General features: G+C 38.4%; 1 protein-coding gene across 2 annotated transcripts; it reads right to left on the bottom strand.

Moving 5' to 3' along the window:
* Window positions 1-7,555: 7,555 nt before the first annotated feature.
* LOC113070314 (gastrula zinc finger protein XlCGF57.1-like) lies at window positions 7,556-18,364 on the bottom strand. 2 transcript variants are annotated; one of them, XM_026243561.1, is made up of 3 exons: window positions 18,235-18,364; window positions 16,150-16,471; window positions 7,556-9,630 (listed from the first exon to the last, which is right to left on the bottom strand). In XM_026243561.1, exons 2-3 carry the CDS (start codon window positions 16,256-16,258, stop codon window positions 8,180-8,182), a joined length of 1,560 nt encoding a protein of 519 aa, XP_026099346.1. In that variant the 5' UTR covers window positions 16,259-16,471; window positions 18,235-18,364; the 3' UTR covers window positions 7,556-8,179. The 2 variants fall into 2 exon arrangements, with proteins under 2 accessions (XP_026099346.1, XP_026099347.1); XM_026243562.1 differs by having other exon boundaries at window positions 16,150-16,468.
* Window positions 18,365-22,794: the final 4,430 nt, after the last annotated feature.

Genomic DNA, 22,794 nt, shown 5'->3' with positions numbered 1-22,794 from the left:
ACTATGTCTCCCAGCTGGCCTGGGAACGCCTCTGGGTTCCTCTGGAAGAGCTGGAGGAAGTGGCTAGGGAGAGGGAATTGTGGGCGTTTCTGTTTAGACTGTTGCCCCTGTTAGAACGATATTTTTAATTGTTGTTTTGTTCTGATATATTTGTTAAATTAAGATTTTAAGATTTTAAAATAAGATTTTGTTGTAAAGTGAAGGGAACTAAAAATATCCTGTTGATACATATATAAATTATACATATATATGTTGATACATATATATATTAGGGTTGTAACGTTCATAAAATTCACAGTTCGGTTCAATACGATACACTTGTGTCTTGGTTCGGTACAGCAAAAAGAAAGAAATGCCAGATAAATTTCCTTGATTTTAATTTTTTTTGGAAAAAATGAAATGTAATTACACAAGCTAGGACCAAGCCACAAACAAGCTAAGAAACTGGGAAAGAGTAGAAAGAGGATGAAGGGGTCAATGGAATGGGATGATGGTCAGGTTGATCAGGGCATCTTGAATTGATGGGTCAGAGAGACTCAGCATCGGGGTACCATCTCTAGCATATATTTAGGCCAGAAAATGAGGACCCCCAAAGTTGGGAAGAGCTGAGTTAAGTGTGAGCTCAGAATGCCTGATCATACAGAGAGGATGCAGAGGATGATTAGTTCAGGCGCAGGTTCTTGTTTTCAGAAGCCCTTAGAAGTATGAAAGTGTGAGAATGAGAGAAGCTGGGCAATCGCAGCCAGTGGTTATTCGAAGAAATAGTTGATCCCCCAAGTAGGTATAAAATGGGATCTGAATGACTGTAAGATGTTAAGTTGTAGATAGACAGTGGGTCGGTTGATGGGAAAGGAAGCTTTGAGACAGTTCCAGCCGGAGTGGTATCCTGGAGATCATGGTTGAAGCAAGGCAATTAAGAATGGCTTCTTAGAAAGCCTATTTGGTGTTTGGTCTGTGGTATGACCGGCGAGATGCATTTTTATTCCGGAGCCAAGTCTAACTTTGACTCTTCATCTCGTTTCCCATTTCAGGTTTACAAGATTCATCATGGTATAGGAGTCATGGTATAGGAGTTGCTCGGAGGAGGAACTGTTGTTGAGTAGATTAAGTGGGCTAATGCATGAATTATATAACTGTCAAATATAATTATCTCTTGATCATGGTTTCAATTTCTACTGCATAATCTGAGCAGATGAGCAGATTCTGACTATTCAAACCCCCAAGGATGGCTGTTATGACTATGGGATATGTTACATAATGCTGTGGAGACTGCTCTTGACTGTGAATTGTAGGAAATGAATTCCGGAGGCTGTTCAGAAGTCTAATCCATATACAGTTGGATACAGCCGGATGAGAGATAAGTGTGGATACCCTCATTATGGAGGTGCAGATGGAGGTGCAGCTATCTGAAGTCTTCGAGGAGGTAAACAATGTAAGGAGACTGTGGTTGTTAGTAAGAATCCTTTGTAGCTTCGGGAGATAGACCAACATCCTAGGCTGCTTCTGCTAATAAATGAGGCTCACGATGAATTAACGGCACCATCCCAGAAGCCTCACCGGATTCATGATGGATAGGCAAGACTTGGCATTTATTGGTATCGGCTTTGGCCGGCCAGCTCCGTGGCTTGCTAATTGAAGGAGTATTCTGTGTTTGTGATATGGTTAATAGTTGAAATGAGTGTGTCATGGAGAGAAGATAAGTTGATTTAATTCAGCCTCTTCTGCTAGTGGCCTGTCGACTATGTCAGGTTCTTGATAGGAGTGCGGAGGTGCTTTGCAAGTCAATCTGCTGGTGTCATAGGGTTATGAGAGCAGGAGTTTCTCACATGGCTCCATCACAGAATGCGCAGGTGTGAAGGCGCCCTCAGTTAGACGAGAGGAAGTCCTGATAGTGGCTGAAGGAAGGGTGGAAGAAGGGATGTTGGGATGAAAGGATGTCTTTGAATGGGGGAAAGGGTTGAGGATGAGAGAATATAGGAGGGGGGAGGAGGTAGGGAAAAGTAGGGAGAGGGGAAGGGTGGAAAAGGGATGTTGGGATGAAAGGTTTTTTTTGTGGGGTTTGTTTCAAGATGCAGGAAGTGGGGAGGGAGGGGGAGAACGGAAAGAGGTTTTGGAAAATAGAATTGGAGGTTGAAGGACATTGGCTGGACATCATTAAATATTGTGAAAACAGAAATAGTTTCATAAAATTATAATCCTCCTGCAAATATTACAAATACATATTTGTTAAAATGGCATTTCAAATCATTTAAATATTTAGGTATCCATTTGACAAAAGACAAAAAATAAAAAATATTTGAGCCTGTCCTCCAACAAAATATGACCATATAGGTTGTTTGTGCAAGCACCTTATTACGACCTAACATAATTCCTCCTAACGTGTTTTCTGTAATGGCAGGTGGTCAAATAAATTAAGGTGGGGTAAGCGATTTCTAGTAGACAAAGTTGACATTTGAAATCAACAAAACAAACACAGCCTTACCCCAAAAGGGTCTCGCCCCTATTTTGATAGCTCTGCCCCACACATACATACGAATACAAATTAGCACACATTTACCATCTAAAATACACGAAAAGAGGAAATCAAAGATGCTTAGCAGTACAGACATCATATGAATTAAGTTAGCTGCAATTTGCTATAGTTTTTTAAATGTAACAATAAATTAATTCATGATTATCTCCTTAGTAGCTTGTACCTGCGGTTGTTGATCAGTTATTACACTGTAAGAAAAATATCTAGAAAAATTGAAAAGGGTACCATTTAGTAATTTTCCAGGATATTATCCATTATCTGTTGTAATCCTGTAACCCGAAATCACAAACCATGATGTGTAATTTAAAATGCAGGTAAAAGAATCTCTTTGAAAAATCAATACAGAAAATTTCTTCATAGATTGCTTTCGTTAGCTAGTATGCTACTTTTGTATTTTATTAATACACTGCTTAAAAGTATAATAGTTCAGAATGTGGTTTGACCTGTTTACTAGTTTTATCGTATTTATTTCATGGATGTAGATGGATGTCTATTTTACAAACAAATCACAATTAACATTTATAAAATATATTTTTTGCTAAGATTTGATTTTGTGACAATTTTGCATCATGATGAGATAATGGCATCATTGCACAATGACATCACAATGCCATTTAGTAACAAATCGAGCTTCCTTGAGCATCTTTCCCTGAAAATGAGTTGGCATCACTGCCCTCAGTCCCCTCTCTCGAGCTTGTTTACTCAGCTTGCATAGAATTGGATAATGTGTGAGAGTGTAACGATACCTCATTATATTTACGCTTGTCAAGGTACAAAACTACGGTGCCCGAGAGAGGACATGATCGGTTCACTTAGTTTTGTTGTGGCCACAAAATGATTATATGATGTAGCCATGAGATTAATTTGTGAGAACATTATATTAACTTGTACGAAGATCATATTATGTTGTGGCCACAAAATCATTACATCTGAGACAACCCTGCAGAAAGCTCAGCCCTAAGTACATTGGACCTTTCCCCGTGGAATGACAAATTAACCCTGTCACATATCATCTACACCTCCCTGAACAATATCGGATACACCACACCTTTCACATTTCCCTGCTAAAACCCCATCACGCTCCTGTCTCGGTTGCCTCCACAGACCCAGTCCCTGATGACGAACCCCCATTGCCACCCATTGACGGCGAACCCATCTACACGGTACGAGAGATTCTGGACTCCCGACGTCGTGGTGGGTGACTGGAGTATCTTGTAGACTGGGAGGACTATGGACCAGAGGAAAGATGTTGTCAAGATTTACTCGACCCCAACCTGCTCACAGACTTTCATACCCAGAATCCCGAAAAACTCGCTCCACGACCCAGAGGTAGTCCCCCACGGCGTCGGAGAGTTAGGTCCGCTAGTGCGTACCCTGGAGAGGGCGGGGGGAAGTGTCAGGTATCTTGCAAGCCGGGTCCCCACCAATCACCACCACTCACAGTCACCTGATTACTAACCAGCCACACCTGCCATGCATCACGGAACCAATCAAGGACACTATAAAAGCACTCACCCGTACCTCAGTTCCCCGTCAAGCCTCCAATAGGAACGATCTCCTCAAAGTTGTCTCCAAGCTCCTGCAAGCCAGACGTAACGTATACTCAACTTAGTGTTACACTTAACATGTTGTTGTTCTGCTGTTCCCAGGACCGTCGCTGTAGTCTCCTGTGATTACCCCAAGCTGGTACTGTCTTTGGCTTATAAGAAGGAAGAGAACATTAATGAGCGATCAATGACTGTGGCTTTGACATATGTGTTCCAAACAAACTCACCTGTGTGATTCCCCGCTCCATGTGAATTCCATACAAGCCTGCACTAGAAGACTGACGCTTCACCGTGCAATAAGGAACTGAAAACACTGAACACTTGAAACTTTATTAAATAAACACAGTTCTGAATTCACCTTTACATCTGTGTCCCGAGTCCTACCTGACAATAGTAAAACATTGATGCTTTTGAATTAAAATATTTAACAAAGCATGCAAACAAACGGCCGCTTTTATCATGTTCGTTTTGTGATCGCGCTATTTCCAGTCACGTATTTCTTAGTTTAATGATTTCTTAGTTTAAAGTTTGTTGGTGAAATGATGGGGTTGCGTGATGTTGTTCCTGAGAGGCGTGTAAAGGACAGGTTTTAGTGATGGGCAGCGGACCTTCAGGCTCGACTGTGGAAACCCTGCACTATTCTGGCCTCGGTGCTACTGGCCTGAGGCTATTAGCCCCGCCCGCCTGCCCCATTCACTTGGAGAATCTTGGTCTCCTCACCGTCCTTCCCAAAAAAGACCATTAGACAGCTGCAGCTCAGATTGATTTTAAAGTACTTATACTCTGTATATAGCCCAGGACCTATATACATAGTAGATATGCTCACTGAATATAAACCTAACAGACCACTCAGATCAGATTGAGACAATTAGAAATATCAAAACAAGGGGAGTCCTCCTTTAGTTACTATGCCGCCCGCAGTTGGAATCAGCTTCCAGAAGAGATCAGATGTGCTAAAACACTAGTCACATTTAAATCTAGACTCAAAACTCATCTGTTTATCTGTTCATTTATTGAATGAGCACTGTGCAATGTCCGAACTGATTGCACTGTATTTTGTTTAATCATTTCCTATTTTTAACTGTTTTAAATTCATTTTAAATCAATTTCTAAATAATTGTAAACATTAATTTCACCGTTTTATTGTTGTGATTTGTTAAACGATTATTTTACTTCATTTTATGTAAAGCACTTTGAATTACCGTTGTGTATGAAATGTGCTATATAAATAAACTTGCCTTGCCTTTTATGCCCAGAGAAAGATGCCTCTGATGTCTTAACCTGAGTAATAATCAGATGGAATGACGTTCTGCAAGAGCAGTATACTTTTCACTGCTCATTATCTAGGGCTGCCCCCCTTATAGTAGACTAATCCTTACCTGACGAGAAAAGGCTGAGTCGACCATATTTTTTAGTTGCTTAGTCAGACAAAATGTATAATAATAATTGTGGTAAGGTCATGCATTCTGCAACTAAAGGTTGTCAATTGCGGTAATATACAGGACAGGCCAGGGCATCCAAATGTTTGCCTATCATTCATTGACCTGAAATATGAATTATCATCTGAAACATTAAGTTGCAACTTCACAAGGCCGCTCGCTCTTAACGTTAACCTATAAATATGTGCACTATTTCAGTGTTTGTGCAGAATGAGGAAGTGCTCGCTGGTGTGATCATACAAATAATAGTTATACATATTTGTAAGCTTAAAAGACTGTTCTTTTATTTGAGTGCAGTCACAATAAAAAACTAAATTTGTGATTTTGTAAAATAATCAAATTGTATACCGTGTATACTTGTCTCAGTCATAAGAAATATAGGCCTATCTATAGAAAGTGAAATGTCTTCTTTTAAACCAGTGGTTTTCAACCTGTGGTCCGCGGTGGTATTGCAGGTGGGCCGCTAATTATTTTCTGTTCATTTCCAGACCATTCTAGGGCTGTGCGATTAAAATAAATCATCATAAAATCACGATTTGAGTGTGGGCGATTTCTAAATCGCTTTATAGCACGATTTTCCGCGGCCCTGGCCTCCTGCAGTATGCTATCTGATCCAATCAGAATGCAGTGCGCTTAGCGTGAGAACAGAACAGACTGGGCATATGCCTAACTCCAGGTTCACACACTGTCTGTGATGCGCCTTTTTTCAAGTACATGTTGACGCATCAGAGCATTCACACTGTGGTAAAAGACTAGAAATAAAAACGTACAAAAATAATTAATATATAACATGAGCATAGAGAGAATTGTGAGTGCACAGGACGCAGTTTAAGTGAGAGGAGACACGTTTTAAGTGCGCACACTCTCTCCGCGCAGAGCAGCGTGTATCTGAGCAAGTACGTCTGGTTTTGTGACAGAGCAAAACTCGCTGCTGACCGCATACACATACTGTATACACACTGCACCTGAGGCACCGCTACAATTAATGAGCTCTATGAACAATGCATGACAAAAAAGAAAAAAAAAGTCCCTGTATACGGGATTTTTTTTTTTTTTTTTGCCATAAGTCTATACATTTTGTTACATCTTTACTATAGTGATAATTTTGACTTATGTCTGTTCTAGAGATGTTATAACTTTTTGATAAAGCTCTAATTGGTTTTCTTTTGGAAATATGTTTCAAATTAATCCTTAATGCATTCTTAACTGTAAAAGCATATCGGTGTGTGTCACAATCGCAAAATTGATCAAAGAAATCGAGATTTATTTCTTTTTTCCATATCGCACAGCCCTAGTTCATTCAATAAATACAGTTAACAATCTAGCTTCTGAGTACTTAGTTATTAACCCAACAATAGTGGGGTCAGTTAATTTTTTTGAAGTGGGCCGTGCAAACATATGTGTATGGTTGTGTGGGCCGCGAATTGAAAAGGGTTGTGAACCACTGTTTTAAACAAAACAATTCAGATGGAAAACAACTATTCTCAGGCAATGTGATCTATATGAAACTTTAGTACAGGTGCATCCACTGAGGAGATCGTCTTTTCATCACTGCAGCCGAAAATACAGCAAACACTGGTTTATCAATGAATTATTTAAATGTTATGACTGTCTTTTTGCTTTCCCCTGATGCATTCATAATCATTATGCCAGTGCACTGTGTGGCAAACCTTATTCATGCGCTACATTCGCAGTTAAATGCTCATTACTAGGATTTATGGTTTATTAATATAAATGTGCAATAAGTCGACTAACCGCTTAACATGCACTGTAATTTATTGGCTGTTACTTGCACACAGCCTCAGAAGTGACTCCTTAAATCATCTAAAGACAATACAGAAATTGCTCTAGCAAACCTAGTCCCTAAAGATAACAGTAATCTGAATGGTTTAAACAAGAGAACTAAGTTTGACTCTCACTGGAAACTACACTGACACCATCATGTTGAATATGACCAATACAGTGTCATTTACCTTAGTAATTAAACCCACTCTCATCACCATAAGATACAAACTCACTTTGTCTTTAATAAAAAGGTTTATTCTTTGCAAAGAAGGTCAGACATCACACAGGAAACAGTTGCTGCAGAGTGTGACAAGGAAGGGAGGGCGATCCCCCGCCTTATATCTCTTTTCCAAGTCAAGCTTACAAACTCTCAGCAGCTGTACTTTTCCACACATAGAAAGAAAGTCAAAAACACGCTACTAAATCATTCTTATAAAGATCGGTTCCCCCTATATTTAAGACCTAGAGCTCTTAGGTCATGGACAGATGCCTTTGGGTCTCCCAGTTGTTCCCCCTCTCAGCCCAGCATGGCCCTGTGGATCTTTTGAAAGTCATACATCTAACCCCAAACCCATTTCTCACTGTGACTACACAGCACTTCTAAGAAAACACATGCAGTATATAATGTTTCAGAAACATATAAGGTCATGCAAAATCAATAGAAACAAATTTTTCCATTACACGTTAAATCAAGACACATCAGTAAATCTTAAACACATTCTTACATCTGTTTTCCCACAACACCCAGCCATAAAACAATATTAAGGCGTTTTACAAACTTTCCCATGTTTCTTCGGCTATAATGCTTGTTCTTTTACTGTACTGATCACAGATACGTAAATGGATGTTGTCCACAGTGAGAATGCAGATGTAACTTAAGAGTGTGAAGCATGTGGCTTGACTCTATGGTGGATTTTCATGTGTCCTTTAAGGTGGTCTTTTTTTACAAAACTCTTCCCACATTGATCACTTGTGTGCGGTTTCTCTCCGCTGTGGATCATCATATGTGTCTTCAGGTTTGATATTTGGGCAAAGCTCTTTCCACACTGATCACATGTGTGTGGTTTCTCTCCAGTGTGGATCCTCATGTGTGTCTTAAGGTTTACATTGAATGTAAAACTCTTCCCACACTGATCACAGGAGTATGGCTTCTCTCTAGTGTGGGTTTTCATGTGAATCTTAAGGTTTGATTTCTGTGCAAAACTCTTCCCGCACTGATCACATGTGTGCGGCTTTTCTCCAGTGTGGATCCTCTCATGTATTTTCAGATATCCTGGCCAATCAAATCTCTGGTCACAGTGTGAACACTTGTAAGGCCTTCCTCTAATGTGAACTGGCTGGTGCTTTCTCAGGTCACCGGCAGTAATAAAGCACTTCCCACAATCAAAGCACATGTGATCCTTCACACCATTGTGTCTTTTCTGGTGTCCTTTTAATACACTCAGCAAACTAAAATGCTTTCCACACAAAGAACACATGTGAGGCTTTTCTTTTGTATGAAATTTCAGGTGGACACTTAGGCCTGAAGCTGATGCAAATGTTTTCCTGCACTGATCACAGTAAAATGGTCTTTCTCCAGAATGCGAACGCAGATGTAATTTAAGAGTGCTTGCATCTCTGAAACTCTTGCCACACTGATCACATGGGTATAGCTTCAATCCAGTGTGGATCTGCATGTGAACCGTAAGGGCTCCTTTTTGTGCAAAACTCTGTCCACATTGATCACACGTGTGTGGCTTCTCTCCAGTGTGGATCCTCATGTGATGCTTAAGGTGTTCTTTTCGTGTGAAACTCTTCCCGCACTGATCACATGTGTGTGGCCTCTCTCCAGTGTGGATTGTCATGTGTTTCTTCAGGTTTCCTTTTCGTGAAAAACTCATCCCACACTGGTCACATGTGTGTGATTTCTCTCCGGTGTGGATTGTCATGTGTTTCTTCAGGTTTCCTTTATGTGCAAAACTCATCCCGCACTGGTCACATGAGTGTGATTTCTCTCCAGTGTGGATTGTCATGTGATGCTTAAGGTGTTCTTTTCGTGTGAAACTCTTTCCACACTGATCACATGTGTGCTGTTTCTCTCCAGTGTGGATTTTCATGTGCTCCTTAAGGCTACTTTTTTGTGTGAAACTCTTCCCACACTGATCACACGTGTGCATCTTCTCTCCACTATTAACCCTCATGTGACTTTTTTTGTTTGGGAATCTGTTTTCAGTCCGAGGGCAAGAACTTTTGGCTCCCCTAACAGACTTTTCTCCAGTTTTGACATGTTGATTTTTCTCCTCTCCTTCACTCAGTTCTTCACTCTCCTCAATCTGTTCCATTAAGTCTAAAACATAAAAATAAAAAGTTTTATTTTCATCCATGTATTCTCCAAACAGCTCATGGGGGGTTTTATTTTCTGTAAGTCATCATTAACTTTAAAGGGGATTGAAAAAGTAAACTCAGATGTAACACCAGAATATCTTGTAATCCAATAGTTCAGTAATTTTTTATTAAACAATTGTGTGTTTTTAATAAACAATTGTGTCCCTGGAATTTTTCGTGAATTAGGCATACTGATCAGTTGTTATTTTTAAAACAATACAGGTACAAATCCTTATTTTAAAATGAATGAGGACCATTTAAATAAGCCATTTTAGCCTTAGCACTGACCCACTGAATCTTGATCCAATCTCAGCTTTTAAACAAAATGTAGTGAAAGTGAAAGTTTCCCAACACTGTTCCTGGAGGCACACGAACACTACACATTTTCCAACTTTTCCTAATCAAACACAGCTAAATCAACTATTCAGCTCGTTAGTAGAGACTCCAGGACCAGAAATATATAGGTCAGATAAGGGAGGGTTGCCCTGCATCTCAATGTGGCTACTTATATTATGCCCTTAAAGTATGTACTCTTTTAGTGATGAAAAAGTACACTTTTGAGTGTGTAGTAGAAGACTAGGCAAGCTTTGGGACATACTATCATGTCACACAATTGCGTCTTTAAAGGAGCACCCTGTCACTGTAAACTGGCCTGTCAATCATCTCGTCACAGTTAACATCCTCCACATTTAATTTAATTTAGCATCCTACAATACTGGAGAGAAAAGAAGTAGCTAGTTGATCTGCCAGTCGTGATTTGATCACGACTGATCTGCTCCTCTTTCATGAAGAGAAGTCTGATCATATTTTCTGCATAATGAAGCATTTAAAAGTTAACGACCAAATGGATGTTTATAAAAGTTCACACTGCTGTTGCAGATGAAATAACACAGATAACAATAAATAAATATTTTTCACCAGGTTAAATGTTGATTATTATGCCGTGTTCCAGTAACCCATGTTTTTCCAACCTTCTAGCCGTGAAAATACACTGGAACGGCAGTCAAACCCGTGACTTCCCACCCATAAGCTCATACTAGATCGATGTACAGTAGGTGGACAACCTAAATGGGGATTACCGCCGCGGGCGTTAACTGTAATTCAGTCGCTTGTTAAAATTATTCGTGAAACTACCGGCAGGTGGCGCAAAGGGACGGACTGCGAAATGAATGTAATTGTAATCGCCATGCTGTTAACTGTATATCAGTCGCGTTTTAAAATAACTTGTGAAACTACCGCCAGGTGGCGCAAAGGGACAGATTGCGAAATTAATGTAATTGTAAAATGAGATAAAAGAAGGAAGTAAAACAACAATAACATTATGATATAACATTGTAACATCTTTAAAAAATATTAAAACATTTACACTGAGTTAATTCCAAATGTAGGATAGTCTTAGGTTACAGTCTACTCATAAAAAAATTTAAAGAAGACCTTAACACAAAGGATCATATGCATTCATTTTAATTTCGGTTCATTCTTGGTTTTAAAAAAATCTTCAGGTTTCATATGCAGAGCGAAATGAGAACGGTCCAGCATTTAGCAATAATTATTATTAACTCTGTTATTATTCTTGATCTTTTCAAACTACTAAAAGTTTTCATTTTTGAATTATGCCTTATGTGAGAACAAAAATTTAGTATTTTCTGTTTCAGCTGTTTGATCGCGCTGTTGTATCGTGCACATATTCAATGGAAACAGCAGTCGTTAACCAGACATTCAGTGTTAGCAGCGATCCACTTACCCCACATATTGTTAATTATGATTTTTTTTTCCATTGATACTGAAACGCGTGAACTACAAAGCCTATTTTACCTCACGAATAATACTTAAGCTTCAAATGGGCAACATCACGAATATGGAAACGGATTTATCACGAGTGAAGGAAAGAGAAAGCCAAACCTGACCTTATGCTTAGCTTTAAATTATTATTATTTTTTGTTTGTTTATAGCTAAGCCTATATTATTATATACTACAATTATATTTATTGCTTACAATGATATATTTTTAATTCTTGTTTTGTTCTGATATTATTGTTAAATTTAAAGGATTTGTTGTAAAGTGATATCCTGTTTGTACATGATAACATTATTAGGCCAGCAGTTCACTGCTCAGCTGTGGACAATTTAAAAATGTGTGATATAAAGGTTGCTGTCCCATTTTATACAGGAGTTGTTCATGTAAAAAATTGAATTATATTGTTAGTTCTAATTATATTATTAACACAAGTTCATTTAGGCTATTTAACAAGCACTGTGACATTTTATCCTTTTTTACTTATAAACTCCTTGAGATTTTAAAGATAGTTCAATAGTATTTAAATTCAAGTTTAAAAATAGGTTTTAACTGCTTAAATTATTTCTATATGAATTAGTAATATGTTATCATGAAATCAAAAATTTTATCATAAAAAAAAGTCATTAAAAAAATACCATCGGCCTGAGTAAATTTGACCATTATAGACTGGTTCTCTCTCTCCCTCTCTCTCTCTTTCTCTCTCTCTCTCTCTCTATTTAACAGCATTATCTCAATGAAATACGTCTTCCTTCCATTAGAATGAATGTTTTCCTGCTTGCTAAATGTTGGGCTCATGATCAATAAGTTTGCCTCAATCTGATTCAGTAAAGTCAAACTGCAGTCAGTGAAGCCTCGGAGACCCGCGGGCTGTGAGGCGGGAACAAAGGACTCCGCTTGGTCTTAAAGCCTTCCGCAAACACCCACGATCACAAATAACAATGATTTTCGTAAAATAATGATTAATTATTAATTGATGATTTGTTATTATCATTATGGTATTGTAAAAATAATAATATGGGCTGCGAGAAAATAATGAATACAAAGAGTAGTGCTGCTGAGTGCAGGCATGTTTCAGCCCAGTAAAGGCGGGCGTACACGGTGCGAATTCGGATGGTCTGAAGATCGTATGTCCATGCACACGGCACGAGTGAGTTTATCTGAAAATCGTACGGATGAGATGATATACGACACGATTTTACAACCTGCGAATTCCAGAAGCAATCGCACAAAGTTGATAGACGTGTTCGACTTGAAGCAGCGCTGCACGCACAGAAGGATCACTGTATGACATTACAGCGAGAGCGATATGAGAGCACACATATCCAATGCATTCGAATCACTCTCGCGGTACTTTGATGTCATACAGGTGATCATTCTGTGCGTGCAGCGGTGCTTCAAGTGGAACGCCCCTAATATAACTGCTCTCCCTCTCTGATAACTGCAAATAAAATATTGATACGAGCCGTTACGGTTTCATACACGTACAGGTTATTTTTCAGCAATAGGAAACCGGGACGTTTGGTTACCCTGTGTGTGTGTTCTTGTATATGGTTTATAAATATCTGAAATGGGTATTAAAATGTAAACATGGTTTGTGATGACAATTACTGTGCCCTCGTAAACCAAATGACTTAAAAATTTTTCGTGATGGATAGAGGTAGTGTATGGGGATATACAGTATAGAATACCGTTACGTTTATGGCGAGTCCCTGTAAACTACATATGCGTGTGTGAGCGAGAGAGGGAGAGAGAACTAAAAAGGCATTGGAATACGTTGCTAGAAACATCATACAGCACTCACTGTTCCTGACAGACTTCAGCTGTGTGATGTCATCAAGTTTAGACACTTTTTCGCACGACAACTCTCACGTCCGGTGTAGACACAGACAGTGTCTGCTCTATTTACAAATAAGTTATATAAGAACCAAAAAAAAAAAATCCTAAACCAGCGGCATAACGAGATGGAATTATATTTACACTTGCTCTGTCCTCCATCCATGACAAGTTTTAATCTGAACAGATCTTAACGCTGAGTTGATGGTTAGATGCATGATGGGCTAGTATTAACAAAATATAAAATAGTAATATTATCGTAATAGTATGATAATGATAATAGTATCATCTTGTCTCAGTTATAAATGTATAATTAGATTAAAACTTGTTTTGAAAAATTTCTTTGTCATTTGAATATTGATTTTAAAATCGATTTAAATCATAAATCAGATTTTTTTAGGCCATATGCCATCGACCAGCACTAAAAGCAAGTAAAGAAGGCTCCCTTTAAAATCACTTATGTTGTCAGTTAATGAAGCTCTTTTATACGTTGTGTGTATCATGTTGATTATAATGAGAGAACTTGAGTTTAATCATGAGGACAGTTTATTAATCCGTCCAGTCTTTAGAGTTTCAAAGATTTAGCTAAATCATGCAGGTTTAATTTAACTTGTTTGTTGTTTTAGGCTAATAATAATTAATGTGAACAAAATTATACAGCGCTTCACGTTTAAACATGCAACAATTTCTTAATCAGTTTACAAACAAATGTATTTTTGCCAGGAAGTTATCTGTCAAAATAAAGGAAAGGTAACGAATAACAAAAATGCATGTTGTTTTATTAAAGGAATTTAAAAATATAAATTTAAATATAGGCATAATATATGAAAATATTGGCATTGCATATTAATCCATATAGCCTACCCCCCTAAAATAGGCTACCACTTTTAATGCTCCGATGCAAAGTAAACCACAATTTCTTTTGAATAATATAACACATAATTCATGTAATATACTGCACACCTTTTAAATGTGTCCAATCTAAAATATGGTTTAATACCATGTAGCTTAGAGAAAATATAAGCACAGGCTCAGGCATAGGCTTGACATTTATCCTGCTTGAATTTGTTCTAAGAAATAACTTCATAAGTACTGTGGCGATGTAAAGAAAATCCTCCCCTTCCATGCCCATATCGGGATGTAGAACAATTAAGTCAAAATTATGAAAAGGAAAAATCGCTTGGAATAAGGGGGGAAATGGTAAACGCGAACGCCAAGTGGCAGGTGAGCAAACCAAACAATGGACACGAGTCATAACTGAGGAGTTGATCGGCGGGAGTGAGACGCACGCTGTATTAGGTCAGGGTGAGTGCGGAAATAAAGATTCACCAGGCTGCAGAGAGAGAGTGTAACGAACTGCTGAAGGAACTCACAAGATCGTCATTCCGTTGGGTTTTGCTAATCCGGAGAAAACGCTGCCTCCCATGGATCTTTTCCCTGCCAGACATGGTCAGCGATATTGCACACACACACTCACACACTAACGCACTTCATCGCACGCACTTCATCCACACATTCGCGAGTCGCTTTGAGTGACCGATTTATTTATATTACTGACTTTCATTTAATTTCCCTTTCAGTATATCTATGACTTTGGTTGCTCGAGAAAAAATATATACTAATCCTGTGTTTTTAATCCTGTCTGATCTTGTTTACTTTGATGTCTAAGTTCATTTAATTATGCCTGTATGAAAACATTGTCGTTTACAATTGTTGATTTTTAATTTATTTATTTTTTTTTATTATTATTGTTCGTTTTTGTTTTTGTTCCTTTCCTCCTGATTATATGGGGTTTTTGATTTGTGTCCAGAATTGTGTATAAAGAAGGGAAAAATATATATCAATGAATTCTTTTGAACTGCAAGTTGTTGTTTGTCTTCTATTAACTAACGTACAAGCAACCCATGTAGTTTTTGTGTAACTGTGGTTTTGAAAATCTCCCTGGGTTATCACGGTATTTTGAAATTTATTTGGTGACAGGCCAAAATCCTGTCTGGCGCCCGAACTATGAAATAGATCGTTTCCAAAAGGTCACTAGGGCGCACCACTGTTACAGTACCAAACTTTCATCTGTGAATATTGCATATTAAATATATTAAAGATTTTAACTATAGTGTTTTTCTTTCATTTTCCGTGACTAAAGCCGTCAAATGTAACACATCATCGAGGCAAAACTGACATCTATTTGCGAAAATGTGCTGTGATGCGCTTGTTTGATAACTTGTGGTTAAAGCGCCACTCAGCAGTCAAAGGCTGCAAATGCACTTTACAGACGCGGCGGCGGTAAAAGAAGCCTTTTGGATGTCTACCTACTGTACTCCCAGTTCCAAGCTCTGACGTCACATAGCACGCAAAACATCAATGGCAGCCCCTACAGATAACATTGCCTACGGATGCAGTGTTTATGCGAGTGGTACACATTGAAAAAAACTATTTTAGGACAATATAAATTTATTTTGCAATAAAATTATTAATTACAATTCCTTGAGCTCAGGAAGTACTTCTGTTTTGACTGCATTCATTAACCCTATTACCAAAAATTTTTAAAAATAACCATGACTGACTTCTATAATTTCAATACAAGTAAATGTAACATTTTTGAAGCAGATATAGATGTAAATCAAATTCAGGAAATCTGGATTTTTCTCACGCCTCCTTTCCTTGACCATTTGTTGAAAATAAAAAAGTTTCAGTTTTAGACTCCAGTTTGTACCCAGTTCATAGAAAGTGTCCTGTTTATTACTTGACATTGTAAATAAATATGAAATAATATTTCACAAACTTTTTATACTACAAATTTGACTATAATTTTCATTAATCATTAATGACTGTTCAAAAATAAACACCAACCTCTTTGTTCTTCAGTCTCCGCGTTTTCCAATCTGCAGGATTCTGGATCACTCATGTTCTCAATGTTCAGCTCTACTTCCCTTCTAGGCTGATGGGAATATCCCAGCATTTATTGGAGAGTTGTTGTGGGAGGAGCTTCAGTGAAGGTGAGTTGCTGTAGGAGGAGCTTCAGTGAAGGTGAGTTGCTGTGGGAAGAGCTTCAGTGAAGGTGAGTTGTTGTGGGAGGAGCTTCAGTGAAGGTGAGTTGCTGTGGGAGGAGCTTCAGTTAAGGTGAGATGTTGTGGGAGGAGCTTCAAGCAGTGTGGCAGGAATAGCAAATCTGCTAAAATCCAAAATAATCAGTTAATAATGTTTTCATTATTTCACAGATTTTAAAGCATTTTGAGTTTTGTGTTCACATTTTCAAAGACGGATAGATAAAAGTAAAAGTTCACTTTTTATGAGTTTTTATTTATTTATTTGCGAGTCGATCTAATATAAACATTAATCTTTTCATTCGTTTATCTATCATAAGAACAAACTAACAAAGAAATGGATGAATACACATGCATAAATAAAATAAATGAAATATAAAAATTACATTAATAAAACAGAAGTACAAAATAGCAAAGATTTCTTGTTCAATTTGGTGAACTGTGGTTGGTTTCAGTCTGTTTCCACCAATGTAATGAGCTTTAAGTGGCAGTTTACAGGTGATCTAAAGATATCAGCGTCATGAATGAGGAGAAAACAGGAACTATTAACATGAAATCAGCACTCCTGAAAAGATTTACATGATCATCAGCAGAGATTTCATTTTATTCACTTTATTTAATAGTTAAGAAACAGCTACTCTATACTTCATTATTATTTATAACAACATGAGACATAAAAATATGTGTCAAAACATATACAAACAAACTCAGAACAAATGACCATGGTTACAGTATTTCTCTGCCTACCGTTTGTCTCCATTCAATTCATCAATTCACACGGAAAAATAAAAACCTTGTTACAATATTTTAAACTAAATATCGTAAAACATTATTGCCCATATTGTACAGCTTCACCACTTAAAACACAGGGGAAGATGCCCCATTATTAAATAAGTGTGCATTTACTCTTAAGTTGTAACATCATTAGATATAATAGCATTAGCTAATAAGTTATTATGGAAAATAAAAAGGAACATTTTCTCATTTACTTGTCATAGCACATGTACTTACAAAAATTTAAGTCACCTTTAATATCGTTCTTATTAATATTTATATGTGTCAATAATTAACATGTCATTGATATAATGTAATAAATCAACTATTCTATTTAAAATTTTGTTTTGACAATTTAGATGAATAATCTAACAACCAATGGCAGTCTGAAAGGTAAATATATTCTATTAATATTTACATATTAGCTTAAAATCAAAAATTAAGATGTGGGGCAGAGGGTTTATGAAAAGTCACAGTTATCTTGCCCTTCTCTAAAATCAATGTGTACAGATTGTTTGTTGGTGCATGATTGTCCATTTTACGATCTTGTTTCTGATGCGTTGTTTGTAAAGAAGGCTGACAAATAACACACAATGACCATACTTAAATAAATACATATTCCAATCCATTTACTGACTCCTTTTTGATTCAAAAATTCAAACAGCAACAAACGATAATTAAAAAAATTGCATCGTGGCTGGTCATAATGCCGATTCAACAACATAAATACCTGTTATTATGAAGAAAGAACACTACACAACTGAAAATGGCTCCTACAACATGATGCATCTCTTAAACCTGCACTTTACCCATTTTAATATCAATCAATCAATGCTTTTTTCCCCTTGTTTTCATTTTCTGCAGTAAATGTAACACCAGCAGTGCTAATGACATTATAATACCTAAACATTTGAAAAAAAATGAAAATCTGTCATAAAATACTCAGGGTGCTCTAAACTGCATGAAGTTCTTTCTTCTGCTGAACACAAAACATACTGTGGATGTGGATAACTAAACCGCTGCTGGTCCTCAGTAACATTCTTCAAATATTCCTGAGCAGCTGAAAATGAATAATTCAATAAAAATAATAGTTTGAGCATAATGTAAATAGACTTACGTTTTTCAGGGTGGTTGAGAAATCACGTCTGTACACAATGACAGTGGAGCTACGTATAAAACTATGTGAATAGTTTTAAGTTGAAATATTAAATCTCTGAGAACTGCAGAGAGCTTTTCACACGTCTGGCTCACGGAGTGAAAACAGAGGAGTGGACCAGCACACACACACACACACGCACACACACACACACACACACACACACACACACACACACACAGATGTGGGGCCCCGCTATGTGACCTCTGGAGCATGAGAGAGATTCCAGGTGGTCAACACTTTTGAATGTTTACTTTTGGGGTAGATTTATACAGCAAATATTAAGTTATATCTGGATGACTGAATATATATTTACCCTCCAGGTCAAGTGGAGTGAATATATGCATTTGTATGTTTGTGAGAGAGACTTATTTTTATCGAATTTGTTCTTCTCATTTATTGATTCCATTATAACTTCTGTTGTGTAATTATATTCTGTATTTTACACATCTACACAGCTGTCCCTGATGATCAGGACCACAACATTTTGGGTCATCTTTTAACATTGTGTTGGCAGCCTAATCGCTAGTTAGCTGTGAAAGCTGTGATTTTATAAGAAATCAAAGTTTAAATGAATTCTTATTAGGTTTTAACTTTTATTGTAGTTTATATCATAAAGTAAATTGTGTTATGAGCACGATATGTACAGTGAGCACTTTGACAAGACTTGTAATTTCATGTAATTTCACGACTCATTAACACAGAGTTTACTAGATTAGAAGCATTATAACATGTTAAACAATCATAATCGCTTTCTCAGATTTCAAATGTCCTTTTTATATGATAGTTCAAAGCATGCGTGAGTTTGACTACAGAATCCATATAGAATCTATATAGATATAGACAAATGTTTTGGTTGATCGTTTGTTTTTTATTGATGATGAATCCTGTTGACTTTGAGTCTCTTCAAACTGTTTTCCTCTGAGAGCGCTGTACCTACATCAGATGTTCAGCTACACTCATACTCTATGGTAAAACAAGCTCCTTCACTACTGATGATGGTTGATGTGTTTTTCTTGAATCCATGGAAAGAAACACCTTTTCTCCATCTCCTCACATCCTGTCTTCCCTGTATCTCAGTCACAGGACTCTTGTTTCAAGTTACCTTCCAGTCCACTGATTTTTGTCTCTTGCAAAAGCCACAAAGCCTTCCAAGAAGGCTTATGTCATTCTTGAGATTTAGGGGAGCAGTTGGGGGTTCGGTGCCTTGCTCTTAATGGTACTTAAAGTCATGGTATTGAAGGTGGAGAGAATACTGTACATTCACTCCCCATCTACAAACCCTGCCAACCCGAGACTCCAATTCACAACCTTTGGATTACAAGTCTGTAATGGTCGCACACCCCAAAAAATAGGAATTTTAACTTAAAGATGAATTCCTTACAATATTACACTAGCAAAAATGTTAGTTTCCAACAAAAACAAAAAAACCTTCAAGGAAACTTAGCAGTATTGGACAACACATTTCGGACAACACATTTCGACACCGTTACAGCAGATGACCTGCTAACCCCGGAACAACACTTATCAGGAGAAAAGGTAACAAAAGTAAACCCATGCCCCCCTCTACTGGACAACTTTGTCAAATGCATCCCATTTACTACACCCCCTTTCCCCAGATAACAATAGCTTCAAATAGTTATCTACATTACTCTTTACAATATATCACATGTTTTACAACTATTGTACATTTTACTCAGTTTATATATATATATAAATATATATATAAGGTAACAACACAAAACCATAACATTTGTGCATTTACAATATAAACTAGGGTCTTCGGGTGGACTACCTCCGTCCCAGTGAGTTCCAGGACACATTCTTTCCCCATGGCTGGGGAACTCACTTCTAACTATTTGTAGTCTTCTAAATAACTCGGAGTCTTCTTCTGTCTCGTCGACCTCCTTAACTCTAAGTGACCTTTCACCACAGGAGATTCTGATCTTAAAACCTCCTTGGTCGTTTCCCCTGTCTGCTCCACATTAGTGTCTTTGGAAAGTGTAACATCCGCAATCGATGTTAACTCCTCCCCCTCTTTCCTAGATGTTTCCTCCAACCCCAAAGTTTCCTCTGCAGGCACACATACCTGTTCCTCACTTGATCTATGTGCCGGCGCACTACCTGACCATTTTCAAGTGCAACAGTACAAGACACCGGTCCCGTCTGTTTCTGAACTGTCCCAGGAATCCAGATAGGCCCTGAACCAAAGTTCTTAGTGTACACTTGGTCACCTTCAGTCACATGTCTCTATTTAGCATGTCGATCATGGTAACATTTTTGCTTCATCTTTTTTCCTGTATTTGACTTTTAAAGTCTGGGTGGATGAGATCCAAGGTAGACCTTAGTTTTCTTCCAAACAACAGTTCTGCAGGAGATTTCCCAGTACTCGACTGTGGTGTGATCCTGTAACTGAACAGTGCTCTAGCCAGCTTCGTCTCAATGGAATCTCCTGTGCTCTTCCTCATTAGACTTTTGAAGGTTTGCACTGCCCGTTCAGCCAGTCCATTAGAAGCTGCATGATATGGTGCTGTGGTGATGTGTTTGATGCCATTTCGGTTCATGAACTCTTGGAACTCTGCACTTGTGAAACAACTGCCATTATCTGACACCACCATTTCAGGTATCCCATGTTGGCTAAAACTTTGTCTCAGACATTGAATGGTTACTGTAGAGGTAGACTTACTTAGCGGGTACACGTCTAACCATTTAAAGTAGGCATCCACTATGTTAAAAAACATTCTTCCTAACCACGGACCAGCATAATCAATGTGGATTCTTCTCCATGGCTGATTCGGCACCTCCCACGGATGTAAAGGTGCACAGGGTGGTGAATTTCTATTCTCTTGGCATGTGGCACAAGTTTTTACCATGCCTTCTATTTCTGCATCCATCTGTGGCCACCACATGTAACTCCGTGCCAACCCTTTCATTCGGGTTATTCCAGGGAGATTGATGTGTAATTGTTTCAAAAGAGCAGCGCGGCCCGGCGGGGGAATCACCACTCGTGCTCCCCACAGAACACAGCCTCCCTGTACACTGAGTTCCTCACGTTTCTTAGTATATACTCCAGAAACGGACTCATCCATTCTCTTTGGCCATCCTTTGAGCACATACTCTTGCACTCGAGCTAAAACTGGATCTTTGTCTGTCCATTTCCTAACTTGCTCTGCTTTGACAAGTGGCACATCATTTTCTTCAAGTAGGTGCACTCTTTCTTCGTCCGCTGGAGTCTCTACTCCTGTCTCTGTTAACGGCAGTCTGCTAAGTCCATCAGCATTCAGATGTTCCTTGCCAGCTTTGTAAACAATGGTGTATTCGTATCCACCCAGTGTCACAGCCCATCTCTGTATACTGTACGTGGTGATGCCATTTGTGGCACTTCTCTCAGTTCATTGAATAATGAAATCAACGGTTTGTGATCCGTAACAATGGTGAGCTGCCTCCCATACAAGTATGTGTGGAATTTCTTCACACCAAAAATGACAGCTAGACCTTCCTTCTCTAACTGAGAGTAATTCTTCTCCACTGCATTCAGTGTTCGGGACACAAACCCGATCGGCCGCTCTGTGCCGTCCTCCATCCTGTGCGACAACACAGCTCCAACCCCGTATGGGGAAGCATCACAAGCCAGAATGAGTGGTTTCTTTATGTCATAATGCACTAGTATGGCTGACTACTGCAGAAGATCTTTTGACTTCTCAAAGGCTTCTTTTTGTTCGGAGCCCCATGTCCAGTTTGTCTCCTTCCTCAACAATGCATGTAATGTTGCTAACAAGGTGGACAGGCTAGGCAGGAATTTATGATAATAGTTCAACAAGCCTAAATAAGCCTTCAATTCACTCACAGATTGCGGTGTGGGGGCTTCCTGGATCGCTGTGACTTTTTCTGTGACTGGTTGCACACCTTCAGCACTGATTTTGTGGCCTAGAAATACCACCTCCTCTCCAAGGAACTCACACTTGCTGCGTTTCAACCTCAGACCGCTTCTTTTAATCTAGATAATACCTCGTCCAGGTTCCTTAGATGTTCTTCATCATTAGTCCCTGTGACTAAAATGTCATCCAAATACACTGTGACGTGTGGCATGTTTCTCAAGATTCCTTCCATGGTGCGTTGGAAAATTGCTGGGCTTGATGCTACTCCTAATGGTAGCCTACAGTAGGTGTACAATCCTTTGTGCGTATTGATAGTGACAAATTTCTTTGCACTTGGATCAAGTATGATCTGCTGATAAGCATGGCTCATGTCCAGCTTTGAGAATTTCGGAATAGGAAATTCACTTTAGGAATAGGATATTGTTCTACATTAGAGGCTCTGTTGACTGTGAGTCTATAATCCCCACAAATTCGAATGGAGCCATCTGGCTTCCTCACAGGTACAATGGGTGCTGCCCATTCTGAAAACTGTACTGGTTCTATAATTTTGTCCTCCACCGGGGGTTTTACTGCGAACGGTAAACGTCGAGGCTTATAGAATCGTGGCTGGGCTTCCGGGTTAACATGAATGTTCGCTGTAGTG

The sequence above is a fragment of the Carassius auratus genome, unplaced genomic scaffold (assembly GCF_003368295.1).
Source record: "Carassius auratus strain Wakin unplaced genomic scaffold, ASM336829v1 scaf_tig00003761, whole genome shotgun sequence".
Taxonomy (NCBI): domain Eukaryota; kingdom Metazoa; phylum Chordata; class Actinopteri; order Cypriniformes; family Cyprinidae; genus Carassius; species Carassius auratus.
The sequence above is the reverse complement of the archived record's forward strand: the minus strand, read 5'-3'. Positions and strand labels throughout refer to the sequence as shown.

Bases quoted from the DNA above. Each gene is read 5' to 3' on its own strand.
- LOC113070314 (XM_026243561.1), bottom strand. From the start codon at position 16,258: ATGCTGGGATATTCCCATCAGCCTAGAAGGGAAGTAGAGCTGAACATT. The intron at 9,631-16,149 runs GTTGGTGTTTAT...TTTATGTTTTAG, and splicing joins GGAGACTGAAGAACAAAGAG to ACTTAATGGAACAGATTGAG.